Here is a 24,533-nt window from a genome sequence, read left to right as displayed (position 1 = left end):
CTCTCCCTAGCTGGCCAAATTTCTGAGAGATCTGCCTTTTCCTTTTCTCTCCCCATGTCCCATTTTAACACCCTCAAGACAAGCACGAGGAAATCACTGCTCATTTGTGCCTCAAGCCCCGACAGATATTTATTCATGTAACCCAGACCCTGATCCTGACATGCCTCTGCATTTTAGCATTGAAACTTTACTTTTGTTGTCAATGTATATGGGTATAATCAATTGCATCAAATATCACTCTTTAAAAATCCATTGTTTTCTTTATGCCTTGTCTTTGTATTTCATGCAAGGTATCCCAGGAAGAACTGTGAGGCTCTGATGACAGCACCTGGATTTGTGTGTGTGTGTGTGTGTGTGTGTGTGTGTGTGTGTGTGTGTGTGTGTGCGCGCGCGCGCGCTACCCATATAATCATTGGTGCTTGGCCAAACTCCCACAAACTCCCAGTGACCAGCCCCTTAAAGATAACTGAGTTCTATTCCTGCTTCCCCTTCCCAACCGAAGCCATCAATTGTGAAAAGCTTCACTTCAGTGTGTTTATCACACTTTTCAAGGACTCTCTTCAATAGCTTCCTGTCTGCACTGTTTCTCTGTGAGGTGAGGAAAGTAAGTCTTCAGTGTTTTTCATTCTCAAGTTTGAGCCTGCTGTCATTAATACCACTGCAAAAGAAGCTTCCTTGCTCATAACAGCAGGTGGCCCAGATTATGCACTGCCACATGATTTTCAGTGGCAGCATTGACCATGGGACAGCTACAAGGCTTTTGGTGGCAGTACAAAACATGGACATTGACATGGCCTCTGTGGGTAATGCAGACTACAGTCACCAACTTGGTCCCTTTTGCAGCACAGATCAGCTCTCTCTTCTGCGCCACCTGTACCCTGACTGGCATATTGGCGTATTGCGGGTATTCAATAAAAGGCCAGTAAATTTAAAAAAAAAAAAAAAAAAAAAAAAAAAAAAAAAAAAGATGGCTCAAAAACTGATTGTTAAAATAATATATGTGTAAAGGTCTGATTTGGAGAAATGCAAATGTATTAGTTAGAGTTTTAAGTTTTACTGCTGTGAAGAGACACTATGACAATGGCAACAATATAATTAATTAATTAATTAACAACTGAAACTGCTTCCCCTCCTGGTCCCTCCTCCACAGAGCCATCCCTAGCCTGTCCCCTTTTTCTCTGAGAGGGTGTGGCCTCCCTGGGTATCTTCTCACCCTAGTAATCAAGTCTCAACCTTATTAGGTTCATCTTCTCCCACTGAGGCTAGACAAGGCAGCAGTGAAGACTATGCTGACTGTCTGCTACATATGTGTCTGGGGCCTCAGTCTAGCCCGTGTATGTCCTTTGTGGTGGCTCAGACTCTAAGAGATCACAGAAGTCCAAGAGAGTTGACTATGTTGGTCTTCCTGTGGGGTTCCCATCGCCTTCAAGGCCTTCAGTGCTTCCCCTCAACTTTTTCTTAAGAGTCCCAACCTCCATCTAATGTTTAGCTATGGATATCTGCATTGTTTCAGTCCACTGCTGGGTAGAGCATCTCAGAAGACAGCTGTGCTAGGCTCTTGTCTGCAAGCATAACAGTATCATTAATAATGTCATAAGTAGGTGCTTGTCCATGGGATGGCTTTTGAGTTGGGCTTGTTATTGGTTGGTCTTTCCTTCGGTCTCTGCTCTATTCCTGCATTTCTTTTAGACAGGATAAGTTCTGGGTTGAAAATTTTGGGACAGGTTAGTGTCCTTATTCCTCTACTGGGGGTCCTGCCTGGCTATAGAAGGTGGCCTCTTCAGCTTCCATGTCCCCATTGTTAGGTATCTAGGCTAAGGTCACCTGCATTGACCTGGAAGCCTCTCCATCCCAGGTATCTGGGGCTTAGTAAAGATTCTCTTCTCCACCCATCCCAGGTAATTGCAGACTTCCATTCATTCACCCAGCCCTCTGTACCTCTTTCCTGTCTCTCCCCACACCTGATCCTGCTTTCCCATTCCTCTCCCTCTCCCCTCTCCCCTCTCCAACTTATTCTCCTCCCTCCTACTGCCATGGCAATTCTAATAAAGAAAAACATTTCATTGCAGCTGGCTTCTGGTTTCAGAAGTTTAGTCCATTATCATCATGATGAGAAACATGGCAGCATCCAGGCAGACATGGTGCTGGAGAAGGAGCTGAGAATTCTCTATCTTGATCCACAGGCAAGAGAAGGAGACTGTATTCCACACTGGACATAGCTTGAGCATGTAAGACCTCACAGCCCCACACCTTACAGTGACATGCTTTCTCTATCAATGCCACATCTACTCTAATAATGTTATACTTCCAAATAGTGCCACTTTCTGTGGGTCAAGCATTCAAATACATGAGTGGTGATTATTCCTATTTAAACCATCAAAGCAAACATCTAGAGTCATATTAATACATTCATCTTTGGTTCTTGTAACTAATGTCTCCAAGCAAAAGATTGCTCCTTCAACATTTCTACCCCAACAGCACTCCCTCATGGAACATCCATTTTGTGCCAAAAGGCTGTGGCTTCTCAGCTTCTGAGCCTTCTAGTGGAAAACATGTTGTTTCTAAAATAATCAAAAACAGAGATGTACTTGGTTGTCCTCACAGAATTTATAACCACAGGTGATAAAGGTGATAAAGGTGTAGTCTTGCATTCCACTAACAGGAGAAAAAAAAAAAAAAAAAAAACCAGACCTTAAGGAAACTAATGGATTGATTTTTCTATCCATTAAAAAATTAAATCCTAACTTATCTAAAATTGGATTTTCTAGTATCAGCCTTGACTTAGGTAAATGGAGAAAATAAATTTTAAAATTGTGTTATTCATTCAAGAAGTCCTCAATACTTGGGTAAGTCCTAAGGGGAATTTTAAAAAATGAGCATAACTCATTTTTTTTAGCTTGAAGTAACATAAATTAGGTCAGAGACATAAGATAATTAAATCACACATAGCACAAAGAAGCATGTTTCAATGCTGAAGAATCCAGAGAATTCCTGAAAGGACTTGTCCTGCCAACATGTGAAAATATAAAGCCAGTCACCTACAGACTCTGTACTGCCTATTGCCCTTTCAGTATGCCAGAGAGGTGTTTGTTTGTTTGTTTGTTTGTTTGTTTTTTAATGGCATGGTACATATTCTTTGGTATTTGATATGCCAAAGGCTTTTAAAAGTTTCAATAGCCAGGAGATATATTCCTATCCATTCCCCTCATTCTCTCCATTCGATGCCAGGATGACTTCAGATCATTCAGGTCCTGGTTTACCTGGTAATACCTTCAGACTCAGCATTGTCCTAAACACTAGATGATACTGGTCAGTCCTGATATCTTCATTGATTGCCTATCTGCCTGCCTGTTTTTTCTTTCAGAATTTAATAATGTACACTCAAAGAATATACTCAGATGTTTTCGTCAAACAGAAATGCCATACTTCATATAGATAGTCACCTAAACACGTGTTGCTCTCTCTACCTTTCAGGGAGCCCAATCATGGGCAGTAAAATCTGGAATTTCACAAGTCTCAGTTTATCTAGCCTCACTTGCTTCTCACCAGAAATGTTAAGTATGATTCTTGACTACATAAAAAACAAGCAAACAAAGAAGCGAACAAAAACAGTTGAGGTACAAGCTTAAATTTGAAATTTGAAAATGGTAAAGGACACACTTAGATTGGAACGAGGTCCCATCGGGTCTCCATGTTATAGTGCCTAGAGACTTTCATATTGTTGTGGGAATGGTGGGGCAACTAAGTAGAAAATTCACAAAAGGAAATCCCACATTATTTAAGAGCCATATCTGGGACCAAACAAAGCTCAGAAACTTCTAATGGCCTTTGGCATATCAAATACCAGGTACAGAAAGAAGGCCCTCATTCTGTACAAGACCCACGCCACTGTCAGACCAGGCATCAAACATTTGCATTTTCTCCTACAGAGTAGATTTAACCTATGGTCAGGATCTGGATGCCAGATAAGCTTGAGGGAAGAGAGTATCACATGGCTTCAGTACTTCCAACATAAGCTTCTCATTTTTCTTTTAGATGGCCAGGTAGCAACAGCATCACTATCATAGTCCTGTATCATGAACCAGAAGGATCTTACAAAGGACTGTGATGACTCTTTCCTGCTTTCAAGGACTTATAATCTAAAAAGGGACACTTGGGGCTTCATTCTTTCCCTAATTCTACTGCCTTGATACTGTTTTGTGCTTAAACTTAAGCTACTCAAAACAATCTAAGAGCAAGAATTAACTTCCCATTTTCATTAACATTCCCATCCTTCAAGACATACAACATTGATGTCAAAAGTAAAGGTCTCTATTTTGTATGAGACAACATAAATAGTTCTATAAATTAACAATGTTGTATTTACTAAATATCATTTCTGAAGATGCTTTTAATCTTTTTAAAAATTCACATAAACTCAAAGACAAATAAAGATACATGGCTGCATAACATCATTTCTGTAGTGTTACAACACAGTATGAGTAAAATACAACTGAGAAGCAGGCAAATCATTAAGAAGTTCTTAGAGATTTAACCCAATTAAATTTACTCCAATTAGGAAATGGAATACAGAGCTAAACAGAGAATTCTCAACAGAGGAATCTCAAATGGCTGAGAAGTACCTAAAGATATGTTCAACATCCTTAGTCATCAGAGAAATGCAAATCAAAACCACTCTGAGATTCCACCTTACACCTAAAAGAATGACTAAGATAAAAAAAAACACAAGGAATAGCATATGCTGGTGAGGTGGTAGAGCAAGAGGAACATTACGCCACTGCTGGTGGGAGTACAAACATGTACAACCACTCTGGAAATCAATTTAGGGGTTTCTCCAAAAACTGGGAATAGTTCTATCTGAAGACCCAGCTATACCACTCCTGGGCATATATCATATCCAATAAGATGATCCACCGTTTCACAAGGACACTGGGTCAACTATGTTTATAGCACCTTTATACATAATACTCAAAAACTAGAAACAAACTAGATATCCCTCAACTGAAAAAATGGATAAAAAATAATGTGGTTCATTTACACAATGGATTACTCAACCATTAAAAACAAAGACATCATGAATTTCACAGGAAAATGGATGGGACTAGAAAATACCATCCTGAGTGAGGTAACCCAGGCCCAAAAGAACATGCATGGTATGTATTCATTTCTAAGTAGATATTAGCCATAAGGTACAGGATAACCATGCTAAAATCAACAGGCTCAAAGAAGCAAATAACAGCGAGGGACCACGGGAGGATGGTTGAATATTCCTCAGAAGAGGACACAAAATAGATATTGGAGATCAATGGAAGGAGGAAACAGGGTGGAAGAGGAGTTGGGGAGTGAAGCAGGGGTGGAGGCAAGCATATATAAAGAGAGCAGGAGAAAGAGAGAAGGGAGATGTGGGGGAAAATCTCTAGGATGTGCCAGAGACCTGAGGTGAGGAGAGGACCTAAAGAGTCTATGGGGGTGACTCTAGCTGAGACTTCTTAGCAGTGAGAGATATGGATCCTGAAGTGGCCACTCCCTGTAGCCAGGTAGTGGAGGGATAAAGACAGCAACCTACTCACAAAACCTTTGACCCAAAATGTGTCCTGCCTACAAGATTTTCAGGGATAAGGACAGAGACTGAGGAATGGCCAAACAATGATTGCCCCAAATTGAGACCCATCCCACAGGCAAGAACCAAACCCTGACACTATTAATGATACTCTGTTATGCTTGCAGACAGGAGCCTAACATAACTGTCCTCTGAGAGGCTTTACTCAGCAGCCAATGGGAAGAGATGCAGAGACTTACACTCAAACATTAGATAGAGCTCTCAGTCTTGATTGAAGAGTTGGGAGAAGGATTGAAGGACCAGCAGGAGACAGGAATTCCACAGAAAAACCAACAGAGTCAACTAATCTGGACCCCTGGGGATTCACCAACCAGAGTGAGCACAGGCTGGATCTAGGCCCCCTGCACATATGTAGCAGATTAGCAGCTTGGTCTTCATGCAGGTCCCCCAGTAACTGGACCTGGGGCTGTCTCTGAGCCTGTTGCCTGCCTTCCTATGGATCCTGTTCCCTTCAATGGATCACTCTGTCTGTCCTCAGAGGGAGAGAATGTGCCTATTCCTGCAGTGACTTGTGTGCAGGGGGCAGAGTTGGGGGTGTGGATGAGTGGTGTGAGCAGGGGTGTGTGGTGTTAGTTGGGGGATGACATCAAGAGGAGGGCTTCCCTTCTCAAAAGAGAAAGGGAAGGTGGAATGGGAGAGGACTTGTGGGAGGGAGTACTAGGAGGATGGAAGGCTGATATTGGGTTTAAAGTAAATAATAATAATGATAATAATAATAATAACAAGTCTCTAAGGCAATAAAGATGTATGGTTGGATAACATCACTTTTGGAGTGTTACAAGACATTAAACAACTTGAAAACAGATAAATTTCTAAGAAATTCTGATACTGCTTTTATTTGGGAGAAAAGAGATGAACAAGAAAATAACCATGAGAAAATATATAATAAAATAAACTCATTTCCTTAAATGTGAAATTGTTAGATTAGATTGAAAAGAGCTTATTTGGTTAAAAAAATTGCCATATTTTGTTTTGGAAACTCCAAAGAGTATTGCCTTATAAGAATACATAATTTCATATGAAAATAATAATATACCAAGAAGGAAAGTTATTAGGTTAATATTCTATCAGAGTCACGAATGTGGACTTCTAAATAAAGTCCATAAGAAAGATTCCATTTAAATTCAAGTTCCACTCCCTTTCCATTTCCTCTGATTTTTATAATCACTCATGGAAAACTGATTTATATTAAGTAAATAAACATAAGCATTGGATTTATTCCCTAAATATTTTCACATACTAACCAGAAACACATTGAAAGATTGAATCATCAAGTCAGAAAATTGTTTTAAATCAATCTGGAGGTTCCTCAGAAAATTGGAAATATATCTACCTCAAGCAATACCATAACTCTTGGGAATATACCCAAAAGATGACCCACCATGTCACAGGAACACGTGTTCCACTATGTTCATAGTGGCCTCGTTTGTGATAGCCAGCAGCTGGAAACAACCCAGATGTCCCACGACAGAAGAATGGATACAGAAAATGTGGTTCATCTACACAATGAAATACTATTCAGATATTAAGAATGAGGACATCCTGAGTTTTGCGGGCAAATGGATAGAACTAGAAAATATCATCCTAAGTAGGGTAACTCAGACCCCAAAGGACGTGCATGGTATGTACTCACTAATAAGTGGATATTAGCCAGTAAAAAAGTACAAAATACCCAAGATGCAGTCCACAGAACTCAGAAAGGTCAGTAAGCTGATGGGCCCAAATGAGGATACCTCAGTCTCACTTGGGAGGGAGAAGAAAGCAATCACAAATGGGGAGGAAGGAACGGACCAGGGAGGGAAAGTGGATGGGAGTAGGAGAAAAGGGGAGCCTGATCTGGTATTGGGTGAGCAAAAAGGACTGAAGCCCTGAGGACCAACAGAAAGAATGGAAACTGGCAACCTTGGGAGGTAGGAGGTTGGAAGGATCCTTCAGAATGCACCAGAGACCTGGGAGGTGAGAGACTCTCAAGACTCAAAGGGAATGACCTTAAATGAAATGCCCAACAGTAGAGAGATTGAAGTCATTAAGTCCACCTCCAACAGGAAGACAGGACATCAACTGAGGGAGGGGGTTGCCATCCCACAGTCAAAATGCTGATCCATAATTGTTCCTGTCTGAAAGAACTGCAGGGATGGAAATGGAGAGGAGCCAGAGTAAAAGAAGGTCCAGCGACAGGCCAGATCCAGCTCAAGCAGAGGTCCCAAGGTCTGACATATTACTGAGGCTATGGAGCGCTCACAAAAAGGAGCCTATCATGACTGCCCTCCAAAAGACCCGACAAGCAGCTAAAAGAGTCAGATGCAGATATTTGTCCCCAACCAATGAACAGAAGCTGCTGACCCCTGTGGTTGAATTAGGGAAAAGCTGGAAGAAGCTGAGGAGGAGGGTAACCCTGTAGGAGGACCAGCAGTTTAAATTAACGTGGATCCCCGAGATCTTTCAGTCACTGGACCATCACTCAGGCAGCTACACCAGCTGATATGAGGCCCCCAACACATATACAGCAGAGGATTACCTGGTCTATGTTCAATCAGAGAAGATACACCTAACCCTCAAGAGACTGGAGGACCCAGGGAGTTTAGAGGTCTGATGGGGTGGGGGTGGGGAGTGGGGACCTCTTCATGTAGACTGGGGGAGGGGAGGAAGTATGAGATGTGGAATAGTTGGAGGGTTCACGGAGGGAGGAATAAAATTTGGAGTTTAAAATAAATTAATTTTTAAAAATTACTTACTAAGATCAGAACATAGAATTAAATGATCTTGAAATAGAGTTCACTTACTAAAAGTGATTATAATGTAGAAACATTTTTATTTTGCTTTCCATTATAATTTATCTCATTGGTGTAAGTGCATGATATTCTATATCACTAAAATATGTCAGTATTTCTTGTGTTTTTTGTTAATTCTTATTTTTATCCTACATCTGAGAATAGACATGGTATATACAATAGCATTTTGATTAATTCTTAATATACCTCAAAATTTATATGCCTAATTCAGCTATCTTCAGTTTGTTTCAAATCATAGCAACATGTTAATTAGAAACTAAAATAATGATGAATAGAGATGATGAGGGTGGTCAAGAGCTCTGCTTTCTCTAGTACACAAGACAGCTTTTTATAATCAAGACAAAATATTTTTGAATAAAAAAATGTTCATGTAATGCTAGAAAAAAATATCCCACAGATAATGTTATAGTCGTGTGTGTGTGTGTGTGTGTGTGTGTGTGTGTGTGTGTAGGTGTGTTTGTGAATGTGTGTACACATGAGTTTGGGAGCCAGAAGTCAGGGTTAAGCATCTTCCCCAATTGTTCCCATCTTCCTCAAGTGAGAGAAAGGTTCTCTTAATCAACCCAGCAGACAGAGCTCATTGATTCTGCTAGCCTTGCTAGCAATCAAGTCCCAGAAGCCATTCTGTCTCTACTTCCCCAGTGCTGGGACTATGAGTACTTCTCAGGTGGATGCTGGGGAACCCCAAATTAGGGACCTCAATTATGACATTTTCTTTGCCCCTACAGTTCAGATGTTAAGACCTTGTAAAATGAATTGCAAAGTTCTGAAATCCTTAGTCTTACAAAGTTCCAGCTAAAGATATCAATAGACACCTATTAGCTCTTTTTCTAAGGCAGTTTTATTACCTTAAACTTGTAATATCCCAAATTATCTGAATAGACTCTAAAATGAGGTGCAATTTCATCATTTTGATTTTTAGCATCCTTAATGCTACAGTAAGTATGGTAAATCATACATAGTGTGAACTTTGTTATATGCAGTGTTCTATTAAAAAAAAAAAAAAAAGAGTCCAGAGCAAACATCTGGTCAACTAGCAAAAAGGGATATGGGGAGACAGATATAACATTTTTAATAACCAGTCTGCTAAAAGGGACAACTGGTCGACCTCCTCACACAAATTTAAAAAAAAAAGTTCAAAAGGGACTACAGATGATCAAATATAAATAAGATACATATTTTCAAGTATTGTACAGACAGGTTGGCAATTGTTTCAGTGTTTGAATGATCTAATAATAAGTTCAGTATGTTGGAACAGTAATTATTGATTCTTGCCTCTCATGAAATAATTTTAATCAAACACCTCAAAGCATGTTTGGAATGTCCTACCCACTGCATGCACTAATAGTACAAATTTACACACTTGCTTAAGCATATAAAACATATTCATTCACTTGATCTTACAACAGCTCCATAATGTTGTCCTGACTATAAGCCATAGGTCAGCACTCGGCACAAACTTCCAGAGATGTGGACTCCATCAGGCTGATGATAGTCAGTCCACACTATGATAAGAGTCTGGATATTACCGCAAATGAAGGTGAGAAACAGCCTAAGAGGAAATTAAAACAAAGGACTTCTACATAAATACTGATGCCCTGGCCCTGGTCATGTTCTGTGAGCACTATGCATGAATAAGCATACTTGAATCAGAGGAATTTTGTCCTAATTCAGTCCTTAAAAGTCTTATAGGAAAATCCCTGGTAGTTTCTCTCCCCACAAAATATGACTTGGTCATTATCTTTCCAACCTTCCTGAAATGACCAACAAATTGACACTAACTTTGGTTAAACTGAATAGAATACAAATGAAGACAAAGTAACACTATGTGGATGCAGATGGTTTAGTACAGTAACTTGGAAGTACAGCAACAGCACCAAGTCCCAGCTTTGGCCAGGGCCACAGGAAGTGTGCAGTTCTTTGAGAGTAATGAGTCCTTCACCTATCACGATGAATCTGGGTCTAAGCATAATTGGTATTCAAAGTATACTATCTATAATTCATCCTATACATTCTAGAGCAATGGTTTCAAGATTGAGCTTTTGGGAGACTATAGTTGTATTTTCCTTCATGAAGCAAGAGCTTTTATGAGAAGGCAGTATCAGAAACAGCCAGATGAATGACTTCCAAGATACACAAAGTTCAGTAGAAAGAATGAAGACCATCCACTGTATAGATGGAAAAGAATATCCATCTGCTTCTATATGACACGTTGTCTAGAGAGGATTCATGGGTGACTGATACTTGTTTTCTCTAGCCAAAGCTACAAAAAGCCATAGACCAGTAGGGTGGTAAAGACTGTTTCTCTCTCGACTGCAAAAATTCTTCTTTATCTCAGTAGCACATTACTACTCCTTTCCATGCTTTCCCATTTTATAGAATCATAAAAAGAAATGCCACAGAAAATACCTCAGAGCTTTGAAATCTGCATTTTACCATCATTTTTCAGGATTTTCCTTTAAATACGCACCAATAGGACGCAAATCACTGAATCTGAAACTTCCAGTTTTGGTTAAGATGGTTAAGATGTCTTGCCAGCATCTTTGAATTTTTTGTTACCTCCCAGGTACTGCTCCCTGCCTTGCTTGGTCTCAAGTAATGGTTACAAGGTTTAGTTGTTCATAGAGAGGAAGAACATGTGGCTTTCTCTGCATTTTTATATAATTTCATTGTTTCATAATTAACATTGTTGGTAATAAACAAAAAGTTAAACAAAACAGCTACTTTAAAAATAAAAATTAGACTTCTTTGCTTTCCATGCACAGAGGTATGTCCCTGGGAAGTCACAGTTTGTCTTATTGGCTTCATCATGAGGATGCATGTAATCCTACAGTGCATCCCTCTGCTGACATTGTTTTGCTGAGTATGTCAGGGGCATGGCTTTGCTTCAGGACCAATTCACCTTCATAGTTGTACATAGAAGTTCATTTCAGAAAAATCATTGCAGGTTAATTCACTAGCTACCTTTTGAATGACATTAGGGATGTTTTAGTATCACGTGAACTGTAATGTGTTAAAATTTTACCATATCTTTTCCTTTTCTTGATGTTTGTTTTGCTTAAACGAAGTGTTCAAAAGTATACATATTTAGACTTTCACCATATATACAAATGCATAAATATAGTTTTATTTGCACACTTTTCATCTTAATATTTTAGGATACTATACCTATAACCACTGAACTCACTTTTTCAAATCTAGCACTGTCTTATTCATCCGATTATGTAAGCCTCACTCACCATGTTTACTGTTTTCTAGTATATCCTTGTCTAAGTCTGATCTGGTTTATGTATTATTCTCCTGTGATAATGACTTCTCATGTTTATGAACAATGCTGTGATAAATATTTTTAAATGTTTATTAAGTTCATTAAATAGTCTCTCTAATTATTATGAAAGGGTTTTTCAAGATGTGTACCTAGAGCCAAAGAATGCTTGCTTGCATTTCTAGTTCTCTAAACTAACAGATAGCCTCCTCATGGTGGCACTTAGAGCTTCTGCTTCCTCCAGTCAAGTTTTAAAGGTCTTCTGAAGACTTAAAATTATCTTGGTTTTATTAAATTTTCAGTAAATAAATAATTTTGTGAGGGGAGTACTCTGAGACCCTAAGGAACCATGGAGATGTTAGAAGAAACAGACACTAATGAACTATCACTGCAGCAAATTAATTAAATGTATGCTCGTCTCACCCTACAGTGATCCTCAGTTCTAAACTTAACTTAGTTTCTGTCTTAGGGTTTCTACCACTGTGATGAAACACTATAAGCAAATAAGCAAGCTGGGAAGGAAGAGATTTATTTGGCTTACACTGCCACATTGTTGTTTATCATCAAAGAAGTCAGGACAGAATCTCAAACAGCAAGAACGTGAAGGCAGGAGCTGATGCAGTGGCTGTGGAGGGGTGCTGCTAACTGACTTGCTCTCTATGGCTTGCTCAGCCTGCTTTCTTATAGAACCCAGAACCCAGTGATGGCACCATCCACAATGGACTGCATCCTTCCTCATTAAACACTAATTACAAAAATTAATACTTACCTATGGATAGCCCAATCATACCCAGGCATTTTTTTTTCAACTGAAGCTCCATTCTCTTCAGTGACTCTAGCTTATATCAAATTAACATAAAACTAACCAGCACAGATGAGCACCTGTCAACTTGATACATAACTATTAAGCCACAACCTTTATTTATTTATTTATTTATTTATTTATCTATATTATTATTTTATTTGTTTACATTTCAAACGAAACCCATTTCCCAGTTTCCCCTTCACAAATGCCCCATCCCATTCACCCTCCCCTTTGCCTCTATGAGAGTGCTCCTCCACCCACTCACCCACTCCTGCCTCATCACTCTAGCATCCCCCTACTCTGGGGCATCAACCCTCCAGAAGACCAAGGGCCTCCTCTCCTATCAATACCAGATAAAGCCATCCTCTGCTACATATGCAGCTGGAGCCATGGGCCCTTCCATATATATGCTATGGTTGGTGGATGAATCCCTGGGAGCTCTGGTTGGTCCTGTTAGTTGATATTATTACTCATATGGGGTTGCAATACCCTTCAGCTCCTTCAGTCCTTCCACTAGCTTTTCCATTTGCATCCTGGGCTCAGTCTGATGGTTGGCTGTAAGTATCTGCATCTGTATTAGTCAGATGCTGGCAGAACCTCTCAGGGAACAGCCATACGAGGCTTCTGTCATCAAGCGCTTCATGGCATCAGCAATAGTGCCAGGGTTTGGTGTCAACAGATGGGATGGATCCTTAGGTGAAGTGGTCTCTGAATGGCTTCTGCTCTGCTCTTTTTTGTCCCTGTCTTTCCTTTGGACAGAAACATTTCTAGGTTAACAATTTTGAGATGGGTGGGTGGCCCCATCCCTCAAATGGAGGCTGTGCATATCTACTGAAGATGGTCTCTATAGGTTCTATCTCTTTGTTGGGTATTTCAGACAATGTCATCCCTTGGGTCCTGAGAGCCTCTTGCTTCCCTGGCATCTGGCACTTTCTAGTGGTATCCTCAGTTCCCATGCCCCACTGCTACATATTTCTATCCAATTTCCTGACCCTCACTACTTCTCTCCTGCTCCTTCCAATACCTGATCCTGCCCCCACCTTTTTCCTCCCTCCCGCCAATGTCCTTCTCTTCCTCTACCTCCTGTGATTATTTTGTTCCCTCTTCTATATAGGATTGAAGCATTGGTCTTCCTTCTTCTTATGCTTCATATGGTTTGTGGGTTGTGTCATGGGTATTCTGAGTTTTGGGGCTAATATCAATTTACCAGTAAGTACATACCATGTGTGTTCTTTTGTGAATGGATTACTTCACTCAGGATGATATTTTCTAGTTCCATCCATTTGCCCGTGAATTTCATGAAGTCATTGATTGATTTTAATAGCTGAGTAGTACTCCATTGTGTAAATGTACTACATTTTCTGTATCAATTCCTCAGTTGAAGGACATCTGGGTTCTTTTTCAGATTGTGGGTATTATAAATAAGGCTACTTTAAACATAATGGAGCATGTGTCTATGTTATTATATGTTGAAGCATCTTCTGGGTATATGCCCAGTAGTGGTATACCTGAGTCTTCAGGTAAAACTATTTCCAGTTTTCTGAGGAACTGCCTAATTGTTTTCCAAAGTGGCTTTACCGGCTTGCAATCCCACCGGCAATGGAGGCAGTCATGTTCCTCAATCTCCACATCTTCACCAGCATCTGCTGTCACCTGTGTTTTTGATCTTAGCCATTCTGATTGATGTAAAGTAGAATCTCAGAATCATTTTGATTTGTATTTCCCTGGTGACTAAGGATTTTGAAGATTTCTTTAGGTCGTTCTCAGCCATTCAAGATTCCTCAGTTGAGAATCTTTATTTTGCTCTGTACCCCATTTTTAATGGGGTTATTTGGTTACTTGGTCTAACTTCTTGAGTTCTTTGTATATTTTGGATATTAGCCCTCTATCAGATGTGGGTTAGTAAAGATCTTTACCCAATCTATAGGTTGCCGTTTGTTCTATTGAGGGTGTCCTTTGCCTTACAGAAGCTTTGTAATTTTATGAGGTTCCAATTGTCCATTGTTGCTCTTAAAACCTAAGTCATCGGAGTTCTGTTCAGAAAATTTTTGTGTTTGAGGTTCTTTCCCACTTTCTGTTCTATTAGATTCAGTGTATCTGGTTTTATATGGAAGTCCTTGATTCACTTGGACTTGAGCAATGTGCAAGGAGGTAAGAATGGATCAATTTGCATTCTTCTACATGCAGACCACCAGTTGAACCAGCACCATATGTTAAAAATGCTGTCTTTTTTTCTACTGGATGGTTTTAACTCCTTTGTGAATCATTAAGTGACCATAGGTCTATAGATTTATTTCTGAGTCTTCAATTCTATCCCATTGATCTACGTGCCAGTCTCTGTACCAATACCATGCATTTTTTTTTCTATCACTATTGCTTTGTAGTACAGCTTGAGGTCAGGGATGGTGATTCCTCCAGAAGTTCTTTTATTGTTGAGAATAGTTTTAGCTACTCTGGTTTTTTTTTTTTTTTTTCATTATTCCAGGTGAATTTGAGAGTTGTTCTTTCTATCTCTGTGAAGAACTGACTTGGAATTTTGATGGGCATTGGATTGAATCTGTAGATTGTTTTTAGTAAGATGGGCATTTTTACTGTGTTAATCCTGTTAATCCATGAGTTTGGAATATCTTTCCATCTTCTGAGGTCTTATTCAATTTCTTTCTTCAGAGACTTGAAGTTCTTGTCATACAGATCTTTCACTTGCTTTGTTAGAGCCACACCAAGATTTTTTATATTATTTGTGATTATTGTGAAGGATATTGTTTCCCTAATTTCTTTCTAAGCTCACTTATCCTTTGATTGGAGTAAGGCTACTGATTTGTTTTAGTTAGTTTTATATCCAGCCACTTTGCTGAAGTGGTTTATCAGCTGTAAAAATTCTCTGGTGGAATTTTTGTTGTTGCTTATGTATACTATCATATCATATGCAAATAGGGATATCTTGTCTTCTTCCTTTCCAATTTTTTTCCCTTTGATCTCCTTTTGTTCCTCTGGCTAGAACTTCAAGTACTATATTGTATAGGTAGGGAGAGAGTGAGCAGCCTTGTCTAGTCCCTGATTTTAGTGAGATTGCTTCAAGTTTCTCTCCATTCAATTTGATGTTGGGTATTTGTTTGCTGCATATTGCTTTTACTATGTTTAGGTATGGGCCTTAGATTCCTGATCTTTCCAAGACTTTTAACATGAAGGGGTGTTGAATTATGTCAAAGGTTTTTTCAGCATCTAATGAGATGATCTTGTGTTTTTTTTCCTTTGAGTTTGTTTATATAGTGGATTACATGATGGATTTTCTTATATTGCATCACTGTATCACTGGGACAAATCCTACATGATCATGGTGAATGATGGTTTTGATGTGCTCTTGGGCTCAATTTGCTAGAATTTTATTGAGTACTTTTACCTCAATATTCATGAGGGAAATTAGTCTGATCTCTTTCTTGGTTCAGTCTTTGTGTAGTTTAGAATACATTAATCAATAAAGAATAATTTAAAAATAGATCAATTTAAAATACAAAAAATTTATATTATAAGTATATTTTATTATAATAAATGTATTATATAGGTATATATATATATATATATATATATATATATATATATGGAGAGAGAGAGAACATGGTTGGAGAGAGTCAGAGTTCAGATGGCTCCGCACTTATGAAGTTTAAAAACCTTAGTTTGATCCTCAAGACCAACGTGGTAGAGGAGAGAACTAACTTCAGCACTGTACTTTCATATGTACACACATACACACATGCTTACATACTCATACATCCACATACAGACACTTGCATATACATGCACACACACACATATACACACACATACAAATAAATAAAATTAAAGGTAATAATAAAAAGCCTAGAAGGCTGCTCAGAGTCATCTGTCATTAATAAAATGCAAAGCAAGTCCACAGTGAGGTACTGTTAGGTAACTATAAGCGACCAGATAAATGTTGCATGCGTAGAGGCGCAATTATACATTATCAGTGGGAATATAAAAAGGTGCGAATTGTTTGTAGCACCTAAGTAAAGTAAATCTAGAGCTACTAAATGACCCATACGTTTTTCAAGTTGGTATACAAACAAAATTAATGACAACATATGCACACAAACTTGTGCATAAATGTATATAATGGTGGTATTCATGATATGGAAAAGAGGAAACAGCCAAAAAATGACACTGACTGATACAGACAAATAAAATACCTTTTCTCAACAAAATGGAGCATTTACGTGTTTCACAACACAAATGACCTAGAAACATAATGCTGAATAAAAGATGTCATTCACAAGAGACCACAGAATGTGTTCCATACATGTACCATGTCCAGAATGGGAACATACAAAGACTGATAGCACATTAGTGGCTTCCTGGGTCTTGGGGAGTGCGGTTCAAGAGGTAAATACAGCTGCATTTTGTGGTCTGGTGAAGACAGCAATAAAATATTCAACAGCCAGACTATGTGCTACAATCTAGTTGTTCTAAAATTAGGCTAAACAATTTTGTGAATATACTAAAAATCATTACACTGTGTATTTCTAGTTGGTAAATATTATAGTCCATGAGTTTTCTTATCAATGATTTTGAAATAAACTGACTATATTTCTACTGGATCCTGGCATAGGAGAAAGTCAAAAGAATACAAAATACTTTCTCAGCCACAGGAAATTAATCTATGAATACTTTCAAGTTTTACTGGTAGGGGACTGCAAACTGGCTGCATATTCCATATCCAGGCACTGCATTATTGGATAAAACCGGAGCTAGGGCGCTGATACTATGTTTTTGAAAGTCATTCAGCACAGTTCCTTTCTGAAAAGAAATGGAAGAAATAGAAAAGAAAGAAGAAAGAAGACATCAATTGTATAAAGATCACAGGAGGGCTGGACTGTGAGTATAGGAGAAGAGCATGTGCTTAGCAAGTTTGAAACCCTAGCATCACAGAAAACAGGTGTCAGGGACACATACAAGTTCAGCGTCACCCTTCAATACATAGTGAATTCATGTAAACTGGCCTTTACATGAATTCCACGTTTTTACATGTGGATTTCATGTAAAATGTGGATTTTACATGAAATCCACATGTTAAAACAACTTAAAGGGAGAGAAGGAAGAAAAGAGATAAGGGATTAAATTAAGGAGTACAGCCAACTAAAAAAACAAACAGTACCTCCTGGGGGAGTCCCAATGCTGCTGCCAAGACCTAAAATAGCCATCTTCTGAATTCGAGGCACCAGCATCACTGCAGATTCTTCTCCCCTCTCCCAGTGGGGTATTCTGACCTGCTCCAGGTGGACATTTTCTAACCCATCTTGCTGAAGGTTTTGGTACATGATTTGGATAGCTTTCTCTAGGTTCTTAGATCCACTCAGTCTGGGTCCAACAGTATCAACTAGAACTCCCAAACGCTCATAGGACCGGTTCTGGTATTTACCATAAACAGCAAGGTTGATAATTGCTTTAGCAACATCTTCATAGTTGGCTATTTCTTCTTTTATTTCTTGAAATGTTCGCTGAGAAGCACCATTCTTGTATATAGCTTTTCCAGAGCCCAAGGATAAAAGGAGAACAACAGCAACGAACAGGAAGAAGAGGAACCTCATTGTTCCTAGTTGCTTTTCTTCCTGAGAGAAATAAATAAGAAACATGTTTTAGGGAAAAAGAATCTCACAGGCATCTGCCCATAACCCATGCCTGCTCTCCTTTTCCCCTTCCTTTTAAAACCATCATCTAACCTCACCCATCATATTCAAACTATAGAGTCTGTGTGAATAGACAGGCCAAAGAACAATGCTTGGCCTTATTAACAGGGTGGTGTGTATCCAATGTATAAAGGCACTTGTTATCTAGGGATCTTGTTAGTTATTAAGGGGGGGGGGGACAGAGAGGAGGAAGAGAAAGAACAAGCAGTGGTCAAAGTGATGCTTGTTGCATGAAAGGAACCCTAGCAAACTGTGAGTCCACCTTCCCTCTGCCCAAATGGGCTCTTTCTTCTTTGCTTGGAAAACTTGACCTTTGAGGCCATCTCAGATGTCACTTTTTCAGTAAACTCATATCCATTAAAGATACCTGATTTTTTTAACAATGTTTATTGAATACCAGGCATATGCCAGGAACCATGATATACTTTTAGAAGCAGAGAACTAAAACAAATGGAGAAACAAGGATAAAGATTGGTTATTCTTTAGCTCTATAATATACATTACCTACAGGTTAATAATAAAAACAGTGCAATGCATTTATGCCGTGATTGTTATGTATCAGATGCTGTCCTATATACACTGCTCATGTCATTTCATTTACAGTATCTCAGCTTCAGGAGGCAGACTCTTATGACCTTTGTTTTATAAATAAGGAACTGGGGCATTAGCACAGAGAGATTAAGGAACCGGAAATATATAAAGTTTTTTCCAATTCTAAGCTCTATGCTAAGAACTACTACTCAATTAGCACTGCAGAGAGTTCAAGTCCAAACCAGACAGTACAGAGATGCATAAGTATGTGTAGTGCTGCTCAGTGTAGGACACAAGAGTCCCCTGGGGTCATTTTAACTTAGTTAACATTAAGTAGAATTTAAAATTCAATTCCTCATTCATTCTAGACATGTTGCAAGTACTCAGTAGGCACATGTGCCTAGTGGCTGCCACCCCACACAGCTCAAACAGAATTACTGTCATGGCAGAAAGCTTGGAGAGTATCAAGTCAAACACTTTTTAAATTGTGTAGACATTGTGGCACCACTACTCGTTTCAAAAGACCTATCAACATTTAATTGCCCTCGAGAGAGTTATTGGGAAGTAAGACCTTTAAGTTTAAGTCTTGAAGATTCCACCCTTCTGAATGAACCGATATTGTCATCACAGGAGCAGGCTCATCACAACCTTTTATAGTCTTTCTTTAACCACCTATCCTGTCCTTCTGCAATATGATATGTTATGATAATGTTATGACAGAATAAGGAAAACTCTTTATCAGGTTTTCCAGCTACCCAATCAGTAAGTCTACACATTTCTGTTTATTATTAATTACATACTCTGTGATAATTGTATTATGAAAAACAAAAGAGACAAAGACAAGATTTTCAAATCTAATAAAAAGTGTTTTTATTTTCTTTATTTATCTAATTCATTGTTATAAAAATATTAGTCTGTAAAACCTTCAAAACTCTACAAATTACTCCTATACCACAGATAGATCAGAAACACAAATTGTTATGCAGATACATTTCAAATTCAACTAACAAAGATATCTTTTTAAAATGGCATCAGCAACCTCTTTAAATTTGTCTTTCCTGAAGAGGATAAGTAAGGAGAGGAGGAGAAGGAAAGGAGGAGCTAGGTGATGGGGGGGGGAGGTGAATGTTTGCATGTCTCCGCCAGTCAAAGATCGGTGATATATCTAAGTTTGGTATTGTGTTACACTTCTGATTGATATTGAACATTACCAAACTTATAAAGCCTTTAATTAACATTAAAAAATGTATAAAAGCAAAAGGGAGAAGGGGGCATGAGATATGGGTTTTCTAGGGAGGGGAAATGGGGGAAAGGGATGGCATCTGAAATGTAAATAAAATATCCAATAAAAAAAAATTTAAAAAAATTTGTCTTTCCTTACCCCTTCATCTCTGTCTGTCTGTTTTGTTCTCTTTCCTTCCCTCATTCTCTCTCTCCCTGACCCATACATGTTTATTTCTAATCTTATAGACATACATTATTGGAAATGTAGCTAGTCCAAGCTGAGATACTTTTTATTTTGTAGGTGCAGAATGTACTACTATTTTTATTTTAAAGCTGTAAATGTGAAAACAAAGGTATTCCAAATATATTAGATTGCTTAAAATACATGAGTAACTTCACTCATTTGTTTTTACTCCTTAATGTAGCATTTAGAAAAAATAAATCTATCTCTCATCATTTTAGTCAACAGTGCTATAGCTGCATCCGGTTTTATACTGTTCTTCAAATTCCCAGTGTTTCATAACTTAGGGTTGATACTTCCATTCATTCAATTACCTTTCAAGTCTCTACCCCCCACCTTATGCTCATTCTTCTGTAAAATATATACACCCTTTAATCAGAATGTTTTAAAAATAACCTCACATGAAGACCTGCTCAACCAAGCCTCCAAGCTGTTTACATCATGTGTTTCCATCATAGCTAGTGTTAACAGCTATGTTTGTATATAAATCTGTCTCCCCAAGCTCACAGTGCAGTACGATAAATGATCCATCACTGTACTTTCAATTTCAAGATCCAATATAGTCACTCAGGAGCTTTTCATTTGAGGAATAAATAAGCCTTTAATCTCTTCAGATCTTACCTTCCTTAGAGTATGAGAGTAGCCTTCCCTCCTTCACAATGTACAGGAATAAAAACTTGCTATAATACTTAATCATTGCAAAAATTATGAACATTCTGCATTGTGGCTGACTTATAAGTATGATTATACTATCATTCTTTGTTTCTATAATCACAGTACCCATGCACACCTTTCAAGGTTAAATTTTGTGAAACAATCAAAATAATGAAAATATTTCACTAGACTGTATTTTTTAGGCATGGTTTACTAATTCCCTGGCTATGAATCTGGACTACAAAAGGAGAAGGAAGCTGAGCTGCAGTATGCATGTATTAGTCTCTGTTTCTGGTTGTCACAGTGACCACTGGCTTCAAGCTCCTGATACTTTTTTAAAATTTTTTATTGGTTATTTTATTTATTTACACTTCAACTGTGATCCCCCTTCCTGGTTTCCCCTCCATAAACCCCCTATCCCATCCTCTCTCTTGCTTCTATGAAGGTGCTCCTTCACCCACCCACCCACCCACTTCCACCTTACTTCCCTAGCATTCCCCTACACTGGGGTATCAAGCCTTCACAGGACCAAGGGCCTCCCCTTCTATTGATGCCAACATTTACACAATGGAGTACTACTGGCCATTAAAAACAACAACTTCATGAAATTCGCAGACAAATGGATTGAACTAGAAGATATCATCTTGAGTGAGGTAAAACACTCACGAAAGAAGATCAGTGGTATGTACTCACTGATACATGGATATCAGGGAAAAAGCTCACAATGCCCCTGATTCAGCTCCTGGCACTTTCACTTTTCCACCACGATGGACTTTACCCTCAAACTATCAAAACCTGATACTTTCCCTTAGGTTGCCACTAGGTCCTACCTCCTTCTATCAATTCATTTGACAAAAGTTTACTGAGACACTATAAACTAGAGGCCAACTACAAGAGAGTGCTAAAGAACCAACAAGCATTAAGAACAGACAGAAGAGAAAGACCTGCAAATAAAGGAGTTGCAAGGTCCAGACAAACAGAAGTTGAAGTACTGGTACAGTGCTTAAGCTGGGACGCAAAAGTAAGCAGGGCTTTTGATGATGGATAAGATGGAACTGGTGGAGATCAATAGGAAACAACTGTGCAAAGGGAAGCTTTACAAAATGTAGCCAGACACAGCAAAGGACATGACAAACAATGGGTAAAGAAGAAAGAAAAATACAGAAGACACAGAAGCAAGAGGATGGAAGTTTCTCCCAAGAAAACATCCACCATATGAAGTTCCAAATGAATACAGCCAAGGGCCCTTGAGGGCTGTGGCAGTGGGGGCAATGAATGTGTACCTCCATTCACTACCATAAGGTCAGGAAAAGATCTCCTTATATCTCCAACACACACCTAGCCCCTGAGGACAGAGACTCCACTCAGGACCACATTGGGACAGGGGCAGCGTGTAAAATACCTCAAAAAAATCTCAAAAGAGACATTACTTATTACCTATAGGTTATTCTATAAATTTCTCAGAGGGATTAAATAAAAATGCTGTACAAGTAGACAATGTACAAGAATTCATTCACACAGACACTCAACATTTTTTATTTAAAATCCCCCAAATACTAACTGATAAAAAAAATTGATTGAGAATTCTTTCATGCAATTATAGAACTTCTTAAAATATCTAAATTTAAGCTGCACAACATTTTTAAATGTTCTTTATTGTATACAAAGAGGATTAAGTTATTGGTTTTTTCCTTGAATTCATACTATAGAAATAGGATATCCTTCAAATGTTAAACAGCTATTTTTACAATGCATTCTGTATCATCTTTGATTTCAGAAAGTATAAACACACAAACATGCATGCAGACATACATACATGTATGTGTATTATACAAACATAGTCTCAGGCAACTTTGGAATACTATTTTAGAAAGATCTGTTTTGCATTTTGCATATATTGCCTGCATAAGTCATAGCTACAGTCTCTTTCATAAAAAACAGAAAAAATCTTTAGGATGCCATTTTCTTTCTTTTCCACTTATATCCAAAAGAAATTTAACATTTCTTGCACTATGAATTATATCCTAATAATAGATTTATACTTTGAGGAAATCTTTGCTTCTAGTTCTAAATATTTTTTCCTGAAAACTCACTGTTTGAAATTGTCTCCAGCTCTGTTAAAATTTACAGAATGAATAGATTAACAAAATAGAAAAGGCAAGGGCATGGGCTGAAAGCTAATAGTAAGATTTACAGCCATCATTTTCTATTCATTTTTATTGTATCAGTTACCTAGTATTCTAAAATCTGAATATAGCAGTTACATAAAAACTTAAACATTTCCCCTTAACCTTGGATTGATGGGCAGGATGCATTGTGATAAATACAACTCTAAGTCTCTAATCAGGAGCATGAGTCAAATAAAAAAGACCAGAAAAGTTAAATCCTAGCCCAGATACTGGACCACAAAGGTTCACTTCACAAACATATGTTTTTGGAAACCTGTCTGTATTTAGGGTGGGTAACTTTTAGTCATCTTAAGGAAGAAATTTGTCTACATTAAATTAAAAGCTTAATTAATATTGGCCTCCCAATTCCTACAGCTTGTCCCCCAGTTACTTCTCTATTCAAATTAAGACCTTATTCTATGCCATAAAATTGCACTATAGTCTGGGGAAAGGTCAAAAGGCAAGCATAACTCAAGCTCCCACAACTAACAACAATCACCGAGCAGCATACTCAGTGTTCTTTCTGTCTTTAACAACTGAACCTCAGATAGGTTGAGTACAAAGTGTCTAGCTCAGTTAGTTAAGTTAGCTGCTGTCTATAAGAATGACCATACCAGCAGAAAGTGTTTTGAGTATCATATTGTGGATGGCAATTATTTTGAATGGTAAGAATCTTACCTACCGGGAGCTATACATACAAGAATGGCAATCTGCAGGAAAGACTCTCCTATACTTACATAGTTTTTTGTTGGCTTTTGTCATTGTTCTGTTGGGTGTTGCTTGAGGCAAGGTCTTGCTACAGAGCCCTAGCTGACCAAGTACTCACTATAGAGCAAAGACTGGTCTTGAAGTCACAGAAAACCCATAGCAAACACATTGTTTTAGCTTCCTAAATGCTGAGATTACAGGAATTCATCACACACTTCACAGATTTTTTTTAAATGTTAAATTCCTGTTATCTGAGTCTTGAATGTAACTCTATTAGACATAGAAATACAAAATCATTTTTGTATAGATATAAGGTAATAAATATTTTCAAGAAATAGTTATGCTGTTTTGCTCAAAACTTTACTGAGAGTTGCTGAAACACCAACACACATACAATGTGCAACACTGAAACACTGCTACCACACCCCTGGGCTGCCTGCCTCTATCACTGTCACATTGATCACAGGAAACTATTTTATATCTCTTTTTTTTTTTTTTTTTTTTTTTTTTTTTTTTTTTTTTTTTTTTTACTGTAGAGTTGCTATTTTAAAAATAAATCAATATAAATCACATTCTTTAATCTCTCTTTTATACTACAGCCATGATAACAATTGATTATTTAAAAATATACATAGAGCATCTGAGAACTTCATTTTTGGAACATAAAGCAATCGTTTTTTAAAGAATTGTGTCTCACAAGGTGGGGAACTAACGATTAACTAAATCGTTAAATCCCCCTTTTCCACTTTCCCTTCTTACCAGAGTAAGTCTTATGACTCAGTCCCACACAGAGACCTAAATAGAAGCACCTGATCAGGATAAA

At 38.2% G+C, this 24,533-nt stretch overlaps 1 protein-coding gene across 8 annotated transcripts in view; it reads right to left on the bottom strand.

The window, feature by feature from the left end:
* Positions 1–24,533, bottom strand: part of Cpq (carboxypeptidase Q) — a 435,354-nt gene that overhangs the window by 332,025 nt on the left and 78,796 nt on the right. For all 8 annotated transcript variants that reach the window (XM_076911249.1, XM_076911241.1, XM_076911246.1 and 5 more), the window contains one exon: positions 17,653–18,106. In XM_076911249.1, the coding sequence (XP_076767364.1) occupies positions 17,653–18,106 (454 nt within the window). The remainder of the gene's footprint in view (positions 1–17,652; positions 18,107–24,533) is intronic.

Source organism: Arvicanthis niloticus, chromosome 13 (assembly GCF_011762505.2).
Source record: "Arvicanthis niloticus isolate mArvNil1 chromosome 13, mArvNil1.pat.X, whole genome shotgun sequence".
NCBI lineage: Eukaryota > Metazoa > Chordata > Mammalia > Rodentia > Muridae > Arvicanthis > Arvicanthis niloticus.
This window is presented reverse-complemented; position numbering and strand designations above follow the sequence as displayed.